This window comes from Eleginops maclovinus, chromosome 17 (assembly GCF_036324505.1).
Source record: "Eleginops maclovinus isolate JMC-PN-2008 ecotype Puerto Natales chromosome 17, JC_Emac_rtc_rv5, whole genome shotgun sequence".
NCBI lineage: Eukaryota > Metazoa > Chordata > Actinopteri > Perciformes > Eleginopidae > Eleginops > Eleginops maclovinus.
Genome location: NC_086365.1, coordinates 14,850,918 through 14,865,560, shown reverse-complemented (window position 1 = coordinate 14,865,560; position 14,643 = coordinate 14,850,918). Strand labels below are relative to the sequence as shown.

The 14,643-nt window shown below is 41.3% G+C and overlaps 1 protein-coding gene across 6 annotated transcripts in view; it reads left to right on the top strand.

Moving 5' to 3' along the window:
* The first annotated feature begins 5,411 nt into the window (after positions 1–5,411).
* Positions 5,412–14,643, top strand: part of mkln1 (muskelin 1, intracellular mediator containing kelch motifs) — a 36,682-nt gene continuing 27,450 nt past the window's right edge. For 5 of the 6 annotated variants that reach the window (XR_010167779.1, XR_010167781.1, XR_010167780.1 and 2 more), the window contains exons 1-13: positions 5,412–5,517; positions 6,469–6,538; positions 7,680–7,822; positions 9,376–9,464; positions 9,554–9,663; positions 9,911–10,103; positions 10,506–10,616; positions 10,801–10,866; positions 11,358–11,470; positions 12,091–12,303; positions 12,414–12,635; positions 12,715–12,844; positions 14,485–14,632. Coding sequence is in view for 2 of the 6 variants with exons in the window: in XM_063905429.1 (XP_063761499.1) it covers positions 5,438–5,517; positions 6,469–6,538; positions 7,680–7,822; positions 9,376–9,464; positions 9,554–9,663; positions 9,911–10,103; positions 10,506–10,616; positions 10,801–10,866; positions 11,358–11,470; positions 12,091–12,303; positions 12,414–12,635; positions 12,715–12,844; positions 14,485–14,632 (1,688 nt within the window). In the remaining 4 variants the exon portion in view is untranslated. The remainder of the gene's footprint in view (positions 5,518–6,468; positions 6,539–7,679; positions 7,823–9,375; positions 9,465–9,553; positions 9,664–9,910; positions 10,104–10,505; positions 10,617–10,800; positions 10,867–11,357; positions 11,471–12,090; positions 12,304–12,413; positions 12,636–12,714; positions 12,845–14,484; positions 14,633–14,643) is intronic. The other variant, XM_063905430.1, reaches the window with a different exon arrangement.

Below are 14,643 nucleotides of genomic sequence, written 5' to 3'. Positions count from 1 at the left end.
GACTCATCGTTGGTTACATAATGTTTGTTCCCGATCCTGAAGCTCTTACCACATATTGCACCCATCAGATTTAATGTGTTTTCATCGAGTACTATGGAAGCACTTTGCAGTACTACTGTGTTTATATAATAATAGCAAGTCAGGCAATATCAAATCTTTGATTCATTTACCATTAGATTTTCAATGTTTTGTTAAATAAACAAGGGGTTCTCAGCCGTTCCCCTCAGCTTCTAGCTTCTTTTAACTTGTAGTCTCAGTTCTCTCATCAACCTTGATTTGGCAGTAGCAAAACATATCTAAAATTCCACCGTCCAACTAGACCGAGACAGTGGTGAACGTATCAGAGATTTGAGGTTGAGGAGAACAAAACAGAGCAAAATGGAAGCTAATATTGGACTAATCAAGTCCCGGATAAATGACTTCAAATGTTAGCCTACCCTGTGTCTCATGGATCTATTAATCAATATATAACTTCAGCCATAGTTTGGGAAATATTAGAAGCTTAAACAACACAAGTTTGGCTACTTAGTTTAATTAGTGTCAGTTAATTTAAAGTCAATCAACGTAGTGGTTAATTGGAAAACCTAACTGTTACTTCAGTGGTTCGTTAAGGAATGGTAAGTGTTTTTGTATATGGTTGGGATATTGAAATGTTACAGCCACTGCATGTGCGTCATACTGCCTGAAGGTAAGCTGAGGAGGGTCAATGACAGTATAGCTCTTATAGATGTTTCGGGACAAATTTGGGGATTCAAAAGCAGTCATTTTCATAAAATTGGATGTTGATATGAGGCTGAAATATGTCAATCAGGCAAAGAATAACAATCAAAATAGTTTCCTCTTATCATCTTATTACTTCCCCAGATACTGAGTCAGATGTCTGCCATCTTTTTTACATCAGCTGGTACTTCCTCCAGTCTGGGAGTCGGTACCTCCGGAAGAGCCACTTATTCTTTATGGCATTTACACAGGAAGTTATTCCCTCTTACTACTGCAGCAGACTGAATCTGTGGCCAGAATTAGACTGTTTGAACTCTGTGTCATAGCCTTAAAACACACAGATGTTCGTGTGTGTGTGTGTGTGTGTGTGTGTGTGTGTGTGTGTGTGTGTGTGTGTGTGTGTGTGTGTGTGTGTGTGTGTGTGTGTGTGTGTTGGTGTGTGTGTGTGTGTGTGTGCATGCAACATCAATTGCCTTGTTTTTCTCCCTGGCAAATATGAAATATGAAGGGAATTGGCACTGCGTTTGCAAACATCACGCAGGAGGGAAAATGAGCTGGCTTTTAAACAAACAGGTGATGCGTACAAGCTGTGACGTCCACAGTCATATTGACGTTCAACACGCAGTTATTGTTTAAGTATAATGTGACTTCGCAGCATGACTGTTAAACATTTATTAATGATGGTAAATATAATGAGCCCTTAAATCAGACTTTAGTTCACCTGCAGTAAATCCAGCAGCTACCCTGCAGTATACAAAGCCATTCAAACTAGCTGCACCTTTACCAGCTCTGAGAACACTTTAATGATCAATCATTATAAAACATATCAGACATATTATTCTGAAATGGACCAATCAGACAATGACTACTTTTACTGTCGCTACTTTAAGTACATTTAGAGGAGAGTACTTTCTACTTTCACTGGAGGAACATTTAGAATACTTTCACTGTGACAGAGTATTCCTACACTCTGGTACTTCTACTTTACTCAAGAACAAGATCTGAGTACTTGTACTTTTACTCAAGTACTAGATCTGAGTACTTCTCCCACCTCTGCGTTTTAGAGACATAGTACTTCAATGTAAGTACGTCTCTCACATTATCAAACTGCGATACGTCTCCAGCTCGCTGTGAACGTCACAGAAAAGCATCAACAACTCCACTTGTTCCTGGCATCTGGACTTCAGGGTTGGGCTTGTAAAAGAGAGGCGGGATGTTCCCAGTCAAGCCTGGAGCTCCTGTACACCGAACATCCACACAATGTTTTCCTCCACAGCTATGGCCTTTATTCCTCACTTGTTTACTTCAACTTCAATTTCTATGTGCGCAACACCACCTGGAATGCGGAGACTGCATGGCGAACTAGAAAAAACGCACATGGCACAGGATCAAGAATCCTATACCTGCAGGAAAACAAACAGTCCTCTCTCTCTCTCTCTCTCTCACACACACACACACACACACACACACACACACACACACACACACACACACACACACACACACACACACACACACACACACACACACACACACACACACACACACACACACACACACACACACACACACACACACTTTGCCCTGAATTAAAACACACTGACCAACACAGGAGCACAAACAAACGCACCTGCGTCAGGAAGCTAAGCAGAACCGATCCCAGATCAGCTGAGATATTGGAAATAACTTCACTCACTCGTCAAAGGTGATCCTTTTTCCTTCCGGGACGATATATGCCACTCACAGCAGGCGACATTTTCCTCCTGTTTTAAAGTGCGAGCCATCTGGCAGGTGCAACTGCGAATAGCGACGTCCCGGCGCAGAGTCCAGTTCGGGCTGACTCGGTTCGTCTCGGTTCGGCTCGGCTCCACTGCCGATGACTGCGTATATTTCCTCCTTCTGCTCCATCAGCCAGGAGCTCCACTGTGTTCCTGCCTTTTCATTATCTCATGTCCATGTGACACGGCCTCTGTCAGTGGAAACTTAAAGGGACCTCCCACGTGATGGTGCGCGTTCACGCCGGGCATTGCGCGCGTCCCCTTATAAATAAGATGCTGCGCCTCTAATGAAAGTCAACCTTCAGACTGCTGCTGCTACCCTGCTCTTACCGGAACCATAATGAGGAAGAGGATGATGAGGATGATGCCCTTAATGTTGAGGAAGATGACGAAGGAGATAAAGATGGAGAAAATACATGTTGAGAGTAACTAAAGAAATGTAATCATGGAGGTTTATTATTATTATAGGTTAAGATACAACTTTATTGATCCCATGGTTCACAAGCTACCCAGAAGTATATATATTATACAGTATACAAATACATGTTATAGTACTTTACGTGTATTTTGATGCACACACTCTTGTACTTTGATAACAGAAGATGAAGACATCTGTCAATAAGTCTTAAGGGAAACAATACAATTGATATGAAATGGGACGTTATTGTATTGATGAAGATATTGGGATGATGAAGATGAGGATGATGATGCTTCTTTGTTGTCTTTTCCTTTGTTTTGAAATGAGCTCATGCTGTGTGTGACATCATAGGCTGACTAACACTGTGGGGAAACACAGCTGATCTCATATCAGAGAAGGACTTACTGACACCCAGACAGACATAACCCTCCTAAACTCAGATCCTATAAATCCTATAATATAAATACAGGTTCAAAATGTTACTCAAGTAAAAGCACAGAAGTATGATCAAAAAAGAAAGTGTTTGTCTATGAGTAGCTCATTTTGTATGCTAATTAAATGAGTTAACGTGGCTTAAATTGGGATAATACTGTCAATATTTACTGCTGCACTTGGTTTACTTTCCTTGTTTATTTAACGGCCCAGTGGAGTGTTGCTTGATGAGTATCTCTCTTGTTTACAATCACATGTTTTTCTTAAGAAGTTGACCTCCACGGGGACTCATCACATTTCATCATAAAAACATTGCTCAATACCTAGTAAGAGTTACTTGTTAATACTACTGGAGTGTTAAGCGAGCCTAAAAGTCACACCAATTGTACTTGTGTTGTTATTTAGGGGTTGCACAACTGTAGGGTTGAATTTAAATCAGAACTATTAGACATTTCCTTAATTAAAATCTGATTTGCACTTACAATCATTATGAAAACATGTTCAGGTTTACATTATAGGAAATAGCCAGTGTTACTCTAATGATAAAACCACTCTTGTCCTCTCAGTGTTTGGGTTTACATCCATACTAATGAAACTTGACGAGCATGGTTCAATTTGCAGTAAGTGAAAGCAGGACTATGCCAATGCTGGGCGTTCACTCAGAAGAAAAACACCATTATCATTCGATCCACGTCAGCACGCCTGGAAGAGGTCCACCCGCAGATGATTCATCAGAATACTATATAAATAACAAATCAGAAAGAAGGCTGGGAGGGTCAGGCTTTAACTGTGTTTTTTTCCACTTCCTCGGGGCGTCTTCACGGCTCTGTTTTAACAAGCCATGTATTGTTAATGTGATGAAATCCTGTGGCTCCTGCAATTAACTTATATTACTGTCTTGATAATAGCAAGATACCCAACCTAAAAAGTGAATATTTGATGTTGTTTTTGTCATTATTAATCAGTTCATCCTGTATTAATGTATTGGTTTTCTTGCTGTGGGTGTTCCAGCACCTGCATTTCAAGTTAAAATAAATAAGTAAAGGATAATACAGATTATAATAAGGCAGAGAATGCTTGTTACTTTGATCTATATATGCATTAACAATTTGCTTTGGACTCAGGGCATCTGATACATAATAAAATATAAGGGATTTCAAGCAGAGAATTGGGAAAATGTATGAGCATTGTTTGACGCTACAATACATTTCGGTAAAAGAGGTCCATTTAACTGGAATAAAGCCACGCTCACATTACTCATCTGATGATTCATCCACCCTGTGAATTGTCGTGAAAAACTGATTTCACACAGAGATCTGTGAAAAACAGATCACAATAGATATACTGTCTTTGGTTCAGAAAGAAACCACTGCAATGTTTAACAGGTCAATGATCTATGACTGTACATAAGATCTAATATTTAACTTTATGACATCACAAAACAAGGGACAGCAAGGCCAGATAGGACACCACAAGACAGGGCTTTATATGATATAATAGGACAGACAAAAAACAAAGCAAGACAGGGCTCGGGAGGACAGGATAGGACAAAGGAGAAATTAAAATTTCACAGAAGAAAAGTATAGTGCATGGGTGGTCAGATTGAAACCAAAAACAGCCCAAAAAACAAGGCCTGGTAACAGCATGAAATTGCATACTTAATTGCCTGCAATAAAACCAAACAGGATGAAAGTATGGATGAAGATGCTGTGTTTTTGTTATAGTTCATTTTATGTTGAGGGAAATTTCATATTTATAAAAAGAAATTGGCTGACTCCAAAGCTAAGTTTTAACATTGTTTTACCAAGAATGAAATAAGAATAAAATCATCAAAACATCCGCATTAAACAAATACTGAATCTGAAACATATACAAATGAACAAATGTGAAAACTACCAAATATTAAACTGTATTATTTGTTTTATGTAATTTTGTATACAGAATACATGATGTCTATATATCTTGTTGAATAATTGAAGGGAAAACAACAACAACAAACAGAACAACAAACAAGGTGTACTGTCTCTTTAAGAGCTGTCACTGCCCGCTTCTTGCCTCGCGCTGTCTGCTTGTTATTTTCTGCAACAAGATGGCTGTGGTTCCTGAGAGCAGAGTCCTCACATTCGGTGTTTTTAAATGGAGCTCTTACTCCTCTACATATTTACCCGAGTGAGTAATACACACGCTAGTCTCTCAATCGTATGCACATCATTTCGTGGTCAAAAGTGGTCTCATTATCGCTTCAATACACCATTGTTTGTTCCAGCGGGGCCCGACCGGCCTAGCTCGTCTACCGTCTGAGCTAACAAGTGTTAGCATTTTTAGCATCAGTAGGGCCGTTTGGTGTTGATAATCTACCGCCAGTTTGTTGTAAACAGTAGATTTTAATGGGTTGTATGTTCACTTTAGCTTTTTGTGAACCTATAAGTATTGATTACTGTCAGTTTAATCATTTAATTAATAGGAGTTTGTCTCTTTTGAACTGCCAGGGTGCTTTGTTTACGTCAATTTTCTTGATTAGAACTTGTTTTTGGAGCATTACTTGCCACTTATTCAGTCGTTTCTTCACAGCTTCACATTAAAAAGCTTAGTCAACATTAGTTTCTTGTCTAAACACAACTGTTTCTTAAAGTTTGGTTAAGCTATATTCAGTCTGGCACTGTAGTTTGTCAAAAACGAGTGTCCACGTTAGCTCATGAGCTACCAGTTAGCATCAACTAAACAAATATAGCTCTGCTTTAGCATCAACAGCTAATTACTTTGTTTACCAGCTAAAGGGACATTGAGTTAAGAACTGAATGGTCACATTATATAAATGAAATACTCAAATAAACACTGTAAATGTCAGAATGTATAAGGGATGTAACGCATAGTTTCACATCATGCGCCTGTTGCTGGTTCAGATACAGGCTAGCGATGGTAATGATATCTAGATAACATCAGTTGTGTGCTAGCTTATACTGACTTTACTGCACCTGAATCATTTCCTTTTACAGTGACTGAAAGTCAATACAAACACACATACATCCTTCCATTCTACCCCATAATGAAATGTGATTCCAGGATCATAACTGTGACAGGAGTTAATAAACTCTACATTTCTGTTTGGTTGTTTCTTAGGAATATCTTGGTGGACAAACCTAATGATCAGTCTTCCAGGTGGTCTTCTGAGAGCAACTACCCTCCACAGGTATGTCTACTGATGTTTGCATAAACGTTCTCTTCACTTGTCTTCCCTCTGTGCCATATAGTGCTACACATGTAGATGTACAGTGTGCATAAGGGACACATTGTGTATACCAGGGAGCCTTGTTGTTTATTTTGTAGGTGTTTGATATGTTATCAGTATCCGTTTATTAAGAAGCTCCGGTCACGCCCCTCCTTGTTTGATCAACAGAAATGAAGTTGGCCCTACTTGAACTCAGACTTTTGAGTTCGACATTCAGGCTTTTAATTCAATACAAATTGTATGACAACAAAGATCGGAGCTGATGCTGCAGACTAAAACAAGTTATTGTATAAGTTTAAGTATAACATAAAAACAGCATTGTATAACGTGACTTTAGCTTGATGATGCAAGAGAATCAGCAGTTTTTAGACATCAAATTAAATCAAATCTATGTGTTTGTGCTTTGTCTGCATTCATCATACGAAAAAAATACCATAATGTCTCTTGAACTCATTGACTTATTCAGTAGTGACTTGCAGAGTTTGAGGTTAAATCTGTCTGGTATTGCAAGAGGAAATGAAGCCTTTCTCGAAACAATGGTTAACCAATTAAACCAAGTGCGTGCCAAACAAACAGCAAGAATGAGACATCGAGGGACTTTCAATGTGAGATCAGGCTCTATCTATCTACAGGGCCCAAAGAACCAGATCAATGCCTGGCAGGAGAGTCAAAAGTGCTTTTATTTTCTAATGATAATAAAGGAATTTATGTGAAGGACTCATGAATGACACCAGAGTTTATTAAAGTGTCGTCCTAGATTAATATTGATAAAGGCTCAGCAGGTTCAGTTGATAGAATACCTCTGTCTTTAATGAGGATGGGAAAACATGTGCTTTGTGAAATGCCTCCTACCAGTGAGACTGAATCAATGGTCTCTCCTTTCGCTCTGGTATTTGCCTCTGTTGATTTTATGGATGTCCTGGCTGGTTAGAGCACCGCTGACATGTGGATGCGTATGATTTGCCACTTACCTGACGCAGTAGATTGACCCTGTTGTAGTCAGATAATGAGCCAATCCCTGCAGCTCCTCACACAATCACAGCATCACAACCCTGCTCTTCAGTTTATAACATGTCTCCTTTCCTTCTCTCTTTTCCTTCAGTTTTTAATTTTGAAATTGGAAAGGCCGGCGATTGTTCAGAGCATCACTTTTGGAAAATATGAGAAGACTCACGTGTGCAACTTGAAGAAGTTTAAAGTGTTCGGTGGGATGAGTGAAGAAAACATGACAGAGCTTTTGTCCAGGTGAGGTGTCAATGCTTGTGTCAGTACAACTGGTTTTGTGTGTCATTGTTACAGTTGGAAAACACAGATTTTCAAGCTGCCTTAGTGGGAAATTACAGAGCATTTACCTTCTTTGTAGGGATGCACCAATACATCTGCATCGGCCAGACATCTGCGTCGGCTGATGTTCACCCTATTTACTGCCATCGGCAAATGAGGTGACATTCACCGATGGCGGTCGGCGATGCTTTTGTTATTTTTTCCTGCAGTCCGTCATAACATCTGCTGCACCCGTAGTCCGTTTATATAACAAAAAAACATGAACTAAAGAAAACAAAACATGTCGGCAGTGTGGGACTATTTCACTGTTTCACCCAGAGATCTGCAATTTACTTGTGTAGATTAACTACATTACTCCAAAGTTTACAGTAACTTTGGATAATGACACGGAAATAATAATCTCTCCCTCTTTCCGTCTCCTGACAGCCCATCCGTCTCATGCAGCTCACTGATCCAGTAATGAGTGATCCGACAGTCGAGAGTAAATATATTTATGACTAGTTTAGGTAGAATCAGAGGTAGATAAAATAGCTAAGTGTGATACGTCTAATTCTAAACGTGTGTTTTGCTCCGCTCACCGGTCCCCTCACAGCGGGCCGAGCTGCAGGTGATCCGGGAAGCTGCGTACTTTCTAAACAGCGTACTGCGATGTTATAATAACGAACTTGCTCAGCCTTTGAAGCTGAAACCATTTTAGAGAATCATTTTGTTTTTCCTGGCAGAGAGTGGAATAACAACAGGGGAAAGAAATTACATTAAAACATCGGGATCGACATCGGCCAAGAAATTTGGCATCGGTGCATCCCTACTTTTTTGTGTGAGAAATTAGAGTTGTTTGAAGCTGGTTCTGAAACCACCGGATTGTTATCAGCACCAATGTTGACCTTTTTATAGCCACTTTCCATTGCTGGAACTTAATGACCTGTTGAGCTTTGGTTCTGCTTTGAATCTTTCTGCCATATTCAAACTGGGACATTTGTGTATACGTGTCTGAAAGGACTTCACCAAACAGCCTTCTATTTACGCCTTTTGATGGCTGAGTGGAGTTCAGATGTGGGACGGACAACAGTGGAAAAAGGCTATTATTGATTTTCTCTCACATTAGCCAGTAATGACTTTTAAATATCGGTATAAGTAACATAATGGACGACCCGCCTGCATAAAGTAAAGACTAGACATTCACTTTTGATGTCCTGGAAACACTTAAATCAAGCCAAAATGTAGTGTAATACTTTTATCAGAGTACTTGTGATTGCAGGATCACACTTTCCTGGAAGAGCTGTTTTGTAGGAAAGCGGAAATTATTTTAGAAATCATTAAGCTATTCTTATTCTGTGAGAACATTTAGATACGTACGGGCTGTTTCCAATAAAGGCTGCTTCAAATTCCTCTACAAACTCTGCATGTACATGATAATTAGGAAGACAGCAGCATCATATCTAGACCATCAGCCCACATTTACCTTACCCTATTAATGTAATTGGTATTAAATGATTGCATTCCTTCTCTTCCAGTGGCCTTAAGAATGACTACAATAAGGAAACGTTCACCTTAAAGCACAAGATTGATGAGCAGATGTTTCCCTGCAGATTTGTCAAAATAGGTGAGAGCTGATTTCTGTTGGTCTTAATTAAATACATGGTGAACATGTCTCTATTTTTACACCTGTTCTTCTTCTGCTCTTGCTCACAGTGCCTCTGATGTCTTGGGGTCCAAGTTTTAATTTCAGCATCTGGTACATTGAGCTGCACGGTATTGAAGATCCTGATGTGGTGCAGCCCTGCCTTAACTGGTACAGCAAGGTGAGAACGTGACAGTAGCCTAGAGATGTGACAAGTGGATTACACATTCAGCAGGCCGGATTCTGTATTCGGATGAATTAATCAAGGGGCAAGAGAGGCAAACTAAATAAAACAACTACCTCCGAGGTCTTCCTGAACAACACAAATGTCCCTGAGCAGGAGGACTACGGATGTAATCACACATTTGAGTGTTTTGCCGTTGTCTATATCTGCATTGATCTGTTTCCTCTCCATTGATCCCTCGCAGTACAGAGAACAGGAAGCCATCCGCCTTTGCCTGAAGCATTTCCGTCAGCATAACTACACAGAGGCCTTTGAGTCGCTGCAGAAGAAAACCCGGATAGCGCTGGAGCATCCGATGCTCACCCACCTGCACGACCGCCTGGTGCTGCAGGGAGACTTTGATGCTTGTGAGGAGCTCATAGACAAAGCTGTGAGAGGTAAAGCCTGATAAATCGAGTGAAAAGCACTTCCTAGTCTATTTACCAGCTCATTGAGTCTTATTGTGAACCTGGAAATGTTTTGTACCCTAAAGTTTTATGTCAGAAACTTGCATATGTTGGGCAATTTTCACAATTAGCATAAGTTGGGTTAGGTAGCTCCTCATTGGCCTCACAGTCCCCGGGCGCTGCACAATAGCTGCCCACTGCTCCTAGTACTAGGATGGGTTAAATGCAGAGGACAACTTTCACTGTGTGTGTGTGTTTATGTGCATGTATGTGACGCATAAAGAGGGTTTCATCCTCCGATTCGACTTCTACATTAAAGTATTATCCTTACGGTTTCAGCTTGCATTAACGGTACATTTTCCTTTGTTTTAATCTCTGTTTCTCCTCTGCTAGACGGTCTGTTTAACCAGTACATCAGCCAGCAGGAGTACAAGCCCCGGTGGAGTCAGATCATCCCCAAATGCAACAAAGGTACCCAAGAAATCAACCGAGACGACATGACGAGTGAGACCATCTATCATTCAAGTGGGAGTTATTCTCCCTCACATTTCAGCATGTGAAATCTGCCCGGCCTTGTAGCTAAACCCTCCGCTCCTGTCCTCTGCTCGCTCCACCTCCTATACATTATCATTTCCCCCCTTCTTCATCTTCCTCATGCTCCGCCTCCTCCTTCCTCTCCTCTCTGCAGGTGACGGTGACGACAACAGGCCCGGGATGAGGGGAGGACACCAAATGGTCATCGATGTGCAGACTGGTGAGACTCACGCAGCCATTGTTATGACTCGGCTGTTTAACCGGAGCTCTGACTCATATCCTCCCACGCAGACACGAAAACTCTATTACTGTTTAATCAAATTAAGCTCCCTCCCCCTCCTTCATCCCTTCTCTAAAATAAAATGTTCCTGAAGTAAATTACTTTTTTATAAAGACTTGTTTTGATTAAGACACCCAGCTATCTTTTATTTCTGTTCCTGCAGATGTTGTACTTTGCTGCCGGACATTTAAAAACAAAAGCCTGCTTTGTGTCAGAGAAGAAAGAAGTTATTACATCCCTCTGCTCCGTATAAGACTTACACACTGACCTCTGTGTTCTGGTTCAGCAGCAGTTACGATTTGTAGAGACGTAGAACACTATATCATTCTGTCAAATTCAGAAGGAACAGGTTTACCTCCATGCAGCCAGTGCTGTGTTCTAGAAATGACGAAGAGGAGGTTGCATGTTCGACTGCCGTCTGTTTCCTACAGAAACCGTTTACCTGTTCGGAGGCTGGGACGGCACTCAGGACCTCGCTGACTTCTGGGCTTATAGCGTTCAGGAGAACCAGTGGGCCTGCATCTCCAGAGACACCGAGAAGGAGGTGAGAGGAAACACTCTGAGAATAGACAATAGGCTTTCTTCGTCTATCTATATAGGATTGAAAGAGATAGCACTCAGAAGTCAAATGCTTTCAGATCTTAAATATTATATATCAACTGTTGAAAATGAAGAGGCAGATCCACCTTACAGTGTCATTGTCAGACGCACTTATTAATGAACAATCGTACATTAAATGTATACTTTAATTCTTACTTTGGCTTCAAAACAGTACAATTAAATCAGAAATGATAAGTTAAATTAACTTAAAAACTAAGAATTTGTTGGAGGGACTCAAAATATTCAAGTTAGGAACACTTTCTTAAAATGTAAAGTAACACAACTTAATTCTCAACATTTAGGTTAAAAATAATAGAGATCTTTAATCATGTTTTCGTTTAATCATATCATTGTTTTTTATTTGTATGCTTGTCTTTGTTAAGAAACAGATGTAAAGAAATGTAGAAAACTATAGTATTTGATAAAGATGGAAGATCATTGTATATTTGTGAATAACTCTTTCAGTCTCCTCTTTAAACGTCCCCACTGCTCATGAATACCCTTTCATCTTATATCGATATAAAACAGCAGCTCTGAATGTGTTGTCTCCTGTGAACCAATCAGAGTGGTCCGAGTGCTCGTTCGTGCCACAAGATGTGCATCGACTCCCAGCGGCGTCAGATCTACACTCTGGGCCGGTACCTGGACTCCAGCGTCAGGAACAGCAAGTCTCTGAAGAGCGACTTCTACCGTTACGACATCGACGCCAACACCTGGACGCTGCTCAGCGAGGACACGTCCGCGGACGGAGGACCCAAGTTGGTGTTTGACCACCAGGTAAGACCCAAACGAAGGATGTCTCACAGCTCTTTTTTAATTCATTTAAAGGACAGATGTGTTGTCGTCCTCTTTCTGATCTCTCACACTTCCTGTTTCCTCTTCCGCAGATGTGCATGGACTCGGAGAAGCACATGATTTACACGTTCGGCGGTCGGATCCTGACGTGTAACGGCAGCGTGGAGGACAGCCGGACGTCGGAGCCCCAGTTTAGCGGCCTGTACGCCTACCACTGCCAGGCCGCCACGTGGAGCCTCCTGCGGGAAGACTCATGTAACGCTGGGCCGGAGGACGTCCAGTCCCGCATCGGACACTGCATGCTGTTCCACACTGTAAGCCCGCCTGTCTCGATACACCATCCTTCTATTTCTGTTCAGCTTGAATGCTAATTATCATTTATTCTTTACCCAGAGGAACCGCTGTCTGTACGTGTTCGGAGGTCAGAGGTCAAAGACGTACCTCAACGACTTCTTCAGCTACGATGTGGACGGAGACCACGTAGAGATCATATCTGACGGCACCAAGAAGGACTCCGGCATGGGTAAGAAGAACACAATTCATCTAATTATAGCCATACTTATACAAAAAAGATCCAGAGGTGAAGGTTGTGGCAGAGTTTGCCTCAGCAGAGCAACATGGTAGACAGTGCAGGTTTTGGATGTTAACCGGACCCTAGAGCTTCAAAAGATATCTTCAAAGAAATCCCACATGATGTCACCCACTGGCAGCTACATGCTAACAAACAACATAAACAAATAAAAGATGCTAACGACACTTATCCTCCTGAAGCTCCTGTACAATGTTGGCTTATCTCAGGCTCTCCTCTAACTCCTTTTCTTTGAGTAGCTGCCCTGTAGCCTCATGGGCACTGTTGAACAAACCTGCGTCTCCATCACACTGAATAAAAATGACAGTCATGGTCTCCACGTCAGAGAAGATACGACTGCTTAAAGTTCTCCAGCCGCGGTCACACACTTCCTCCCCCAGATCTGAAAGCCAGCTTAAACGCAGTATAAATAGCCTCTGTTCTCCCAGAGCCAGACACAGAGAGAGAAATTGAAAAATTCTAAACGTGCACGGGTGAAAGAGAGCAAGAAAGAACAGAATGTGTCCTGGCAGGAAGGAAGCAGAAAGCACAAACAGTTCCCCCTTTCTCTGCGTCTCATAATAACTCATGCATGTTGATGTGTGGCTCAGCACTTCTTCTTCAGCAGCGCCTCGTCACGCTGACCTCCCGTTGCCAACATTTACTGAAAAAAAGACAGGTGTTATCGTTTCCAGAACAGCTTTAATCCAACCAAATATTCAGCTTGGATCGGTGTTTGATGGCGGGTTAGCCTCTCGAAGAAAAACATTTTCACTGGGGATAAAAACCTTTGCTCTCCAAAACAAAGAGAGCTGTATTAATGGGAAGTCCAGCAGTCATCTAACATCAACATGGGTTACATTACATAACCAATAACAAGAATGATGTTTAAGTAAGACAATATCTTTTATACTTGACGGTAGGAAACTCGACTCAATAGAGCAAATGAGCTTTTATTTTGAAGGGACGTTTTTTATTCATTACACTCATAGAGATCTGACACAATCACAGATTTCCCCCTATGCTAATAAGAACGCCTGTCCGCTGATTCAGATGTATTGAGTCCAAAAAAGCAGCGAGGGGCTTAACACAGGAAGTTAACATTTTGATACACAATCCACTCCTGGTTTGACCTTTTTATTGCAGGAAAAACAAGCAAACATACCGAACATCCCATCACCAATAACCCTGAGTGCTATGGCGAGGGCAAGTGATGATAACGGATATTGCGGTGGATAATTGTTGTAAGATTGCCGTAGAAAAATAGCGGTTTAATTCCCTCTCTTTCCATAAAAACTACACCAAGCAGGTGAGTGAAATTTGCAGATTTCCCACCTTAAATTCAGAAGGAAAAAACCCAAAATGCATGACGGTATATGCAAGATATTCTACATTATGCCAATCCTTGCAATGTTTATTCTAGAAATGATCAAACTTGAGGAAAAATGTGTCTAAAATTTGATTAATGGCAGCCAGGTTAAACAACCCCTTCCCCCCCCAAGCTCCAGTACACACCAACACCAAGATTCCATAGAAAAAGCCACAGGATAAATAAAAACACAGCTGCTGATTTCTCTTTGTTTTTGCCGCCACAGTGCCGATGACGGGCTTCACGCAGAGAGCCACCATCGACCCCGAGCTCAACGAGATCCACGTCCTGTCGGGCCTCAGCAAGGACAAGGACAAGCGGGAGGAGAACGTACGCAACTCCTTCTGGATCTACGACATCGCCCGCAACAACTGGTACGGGCGAC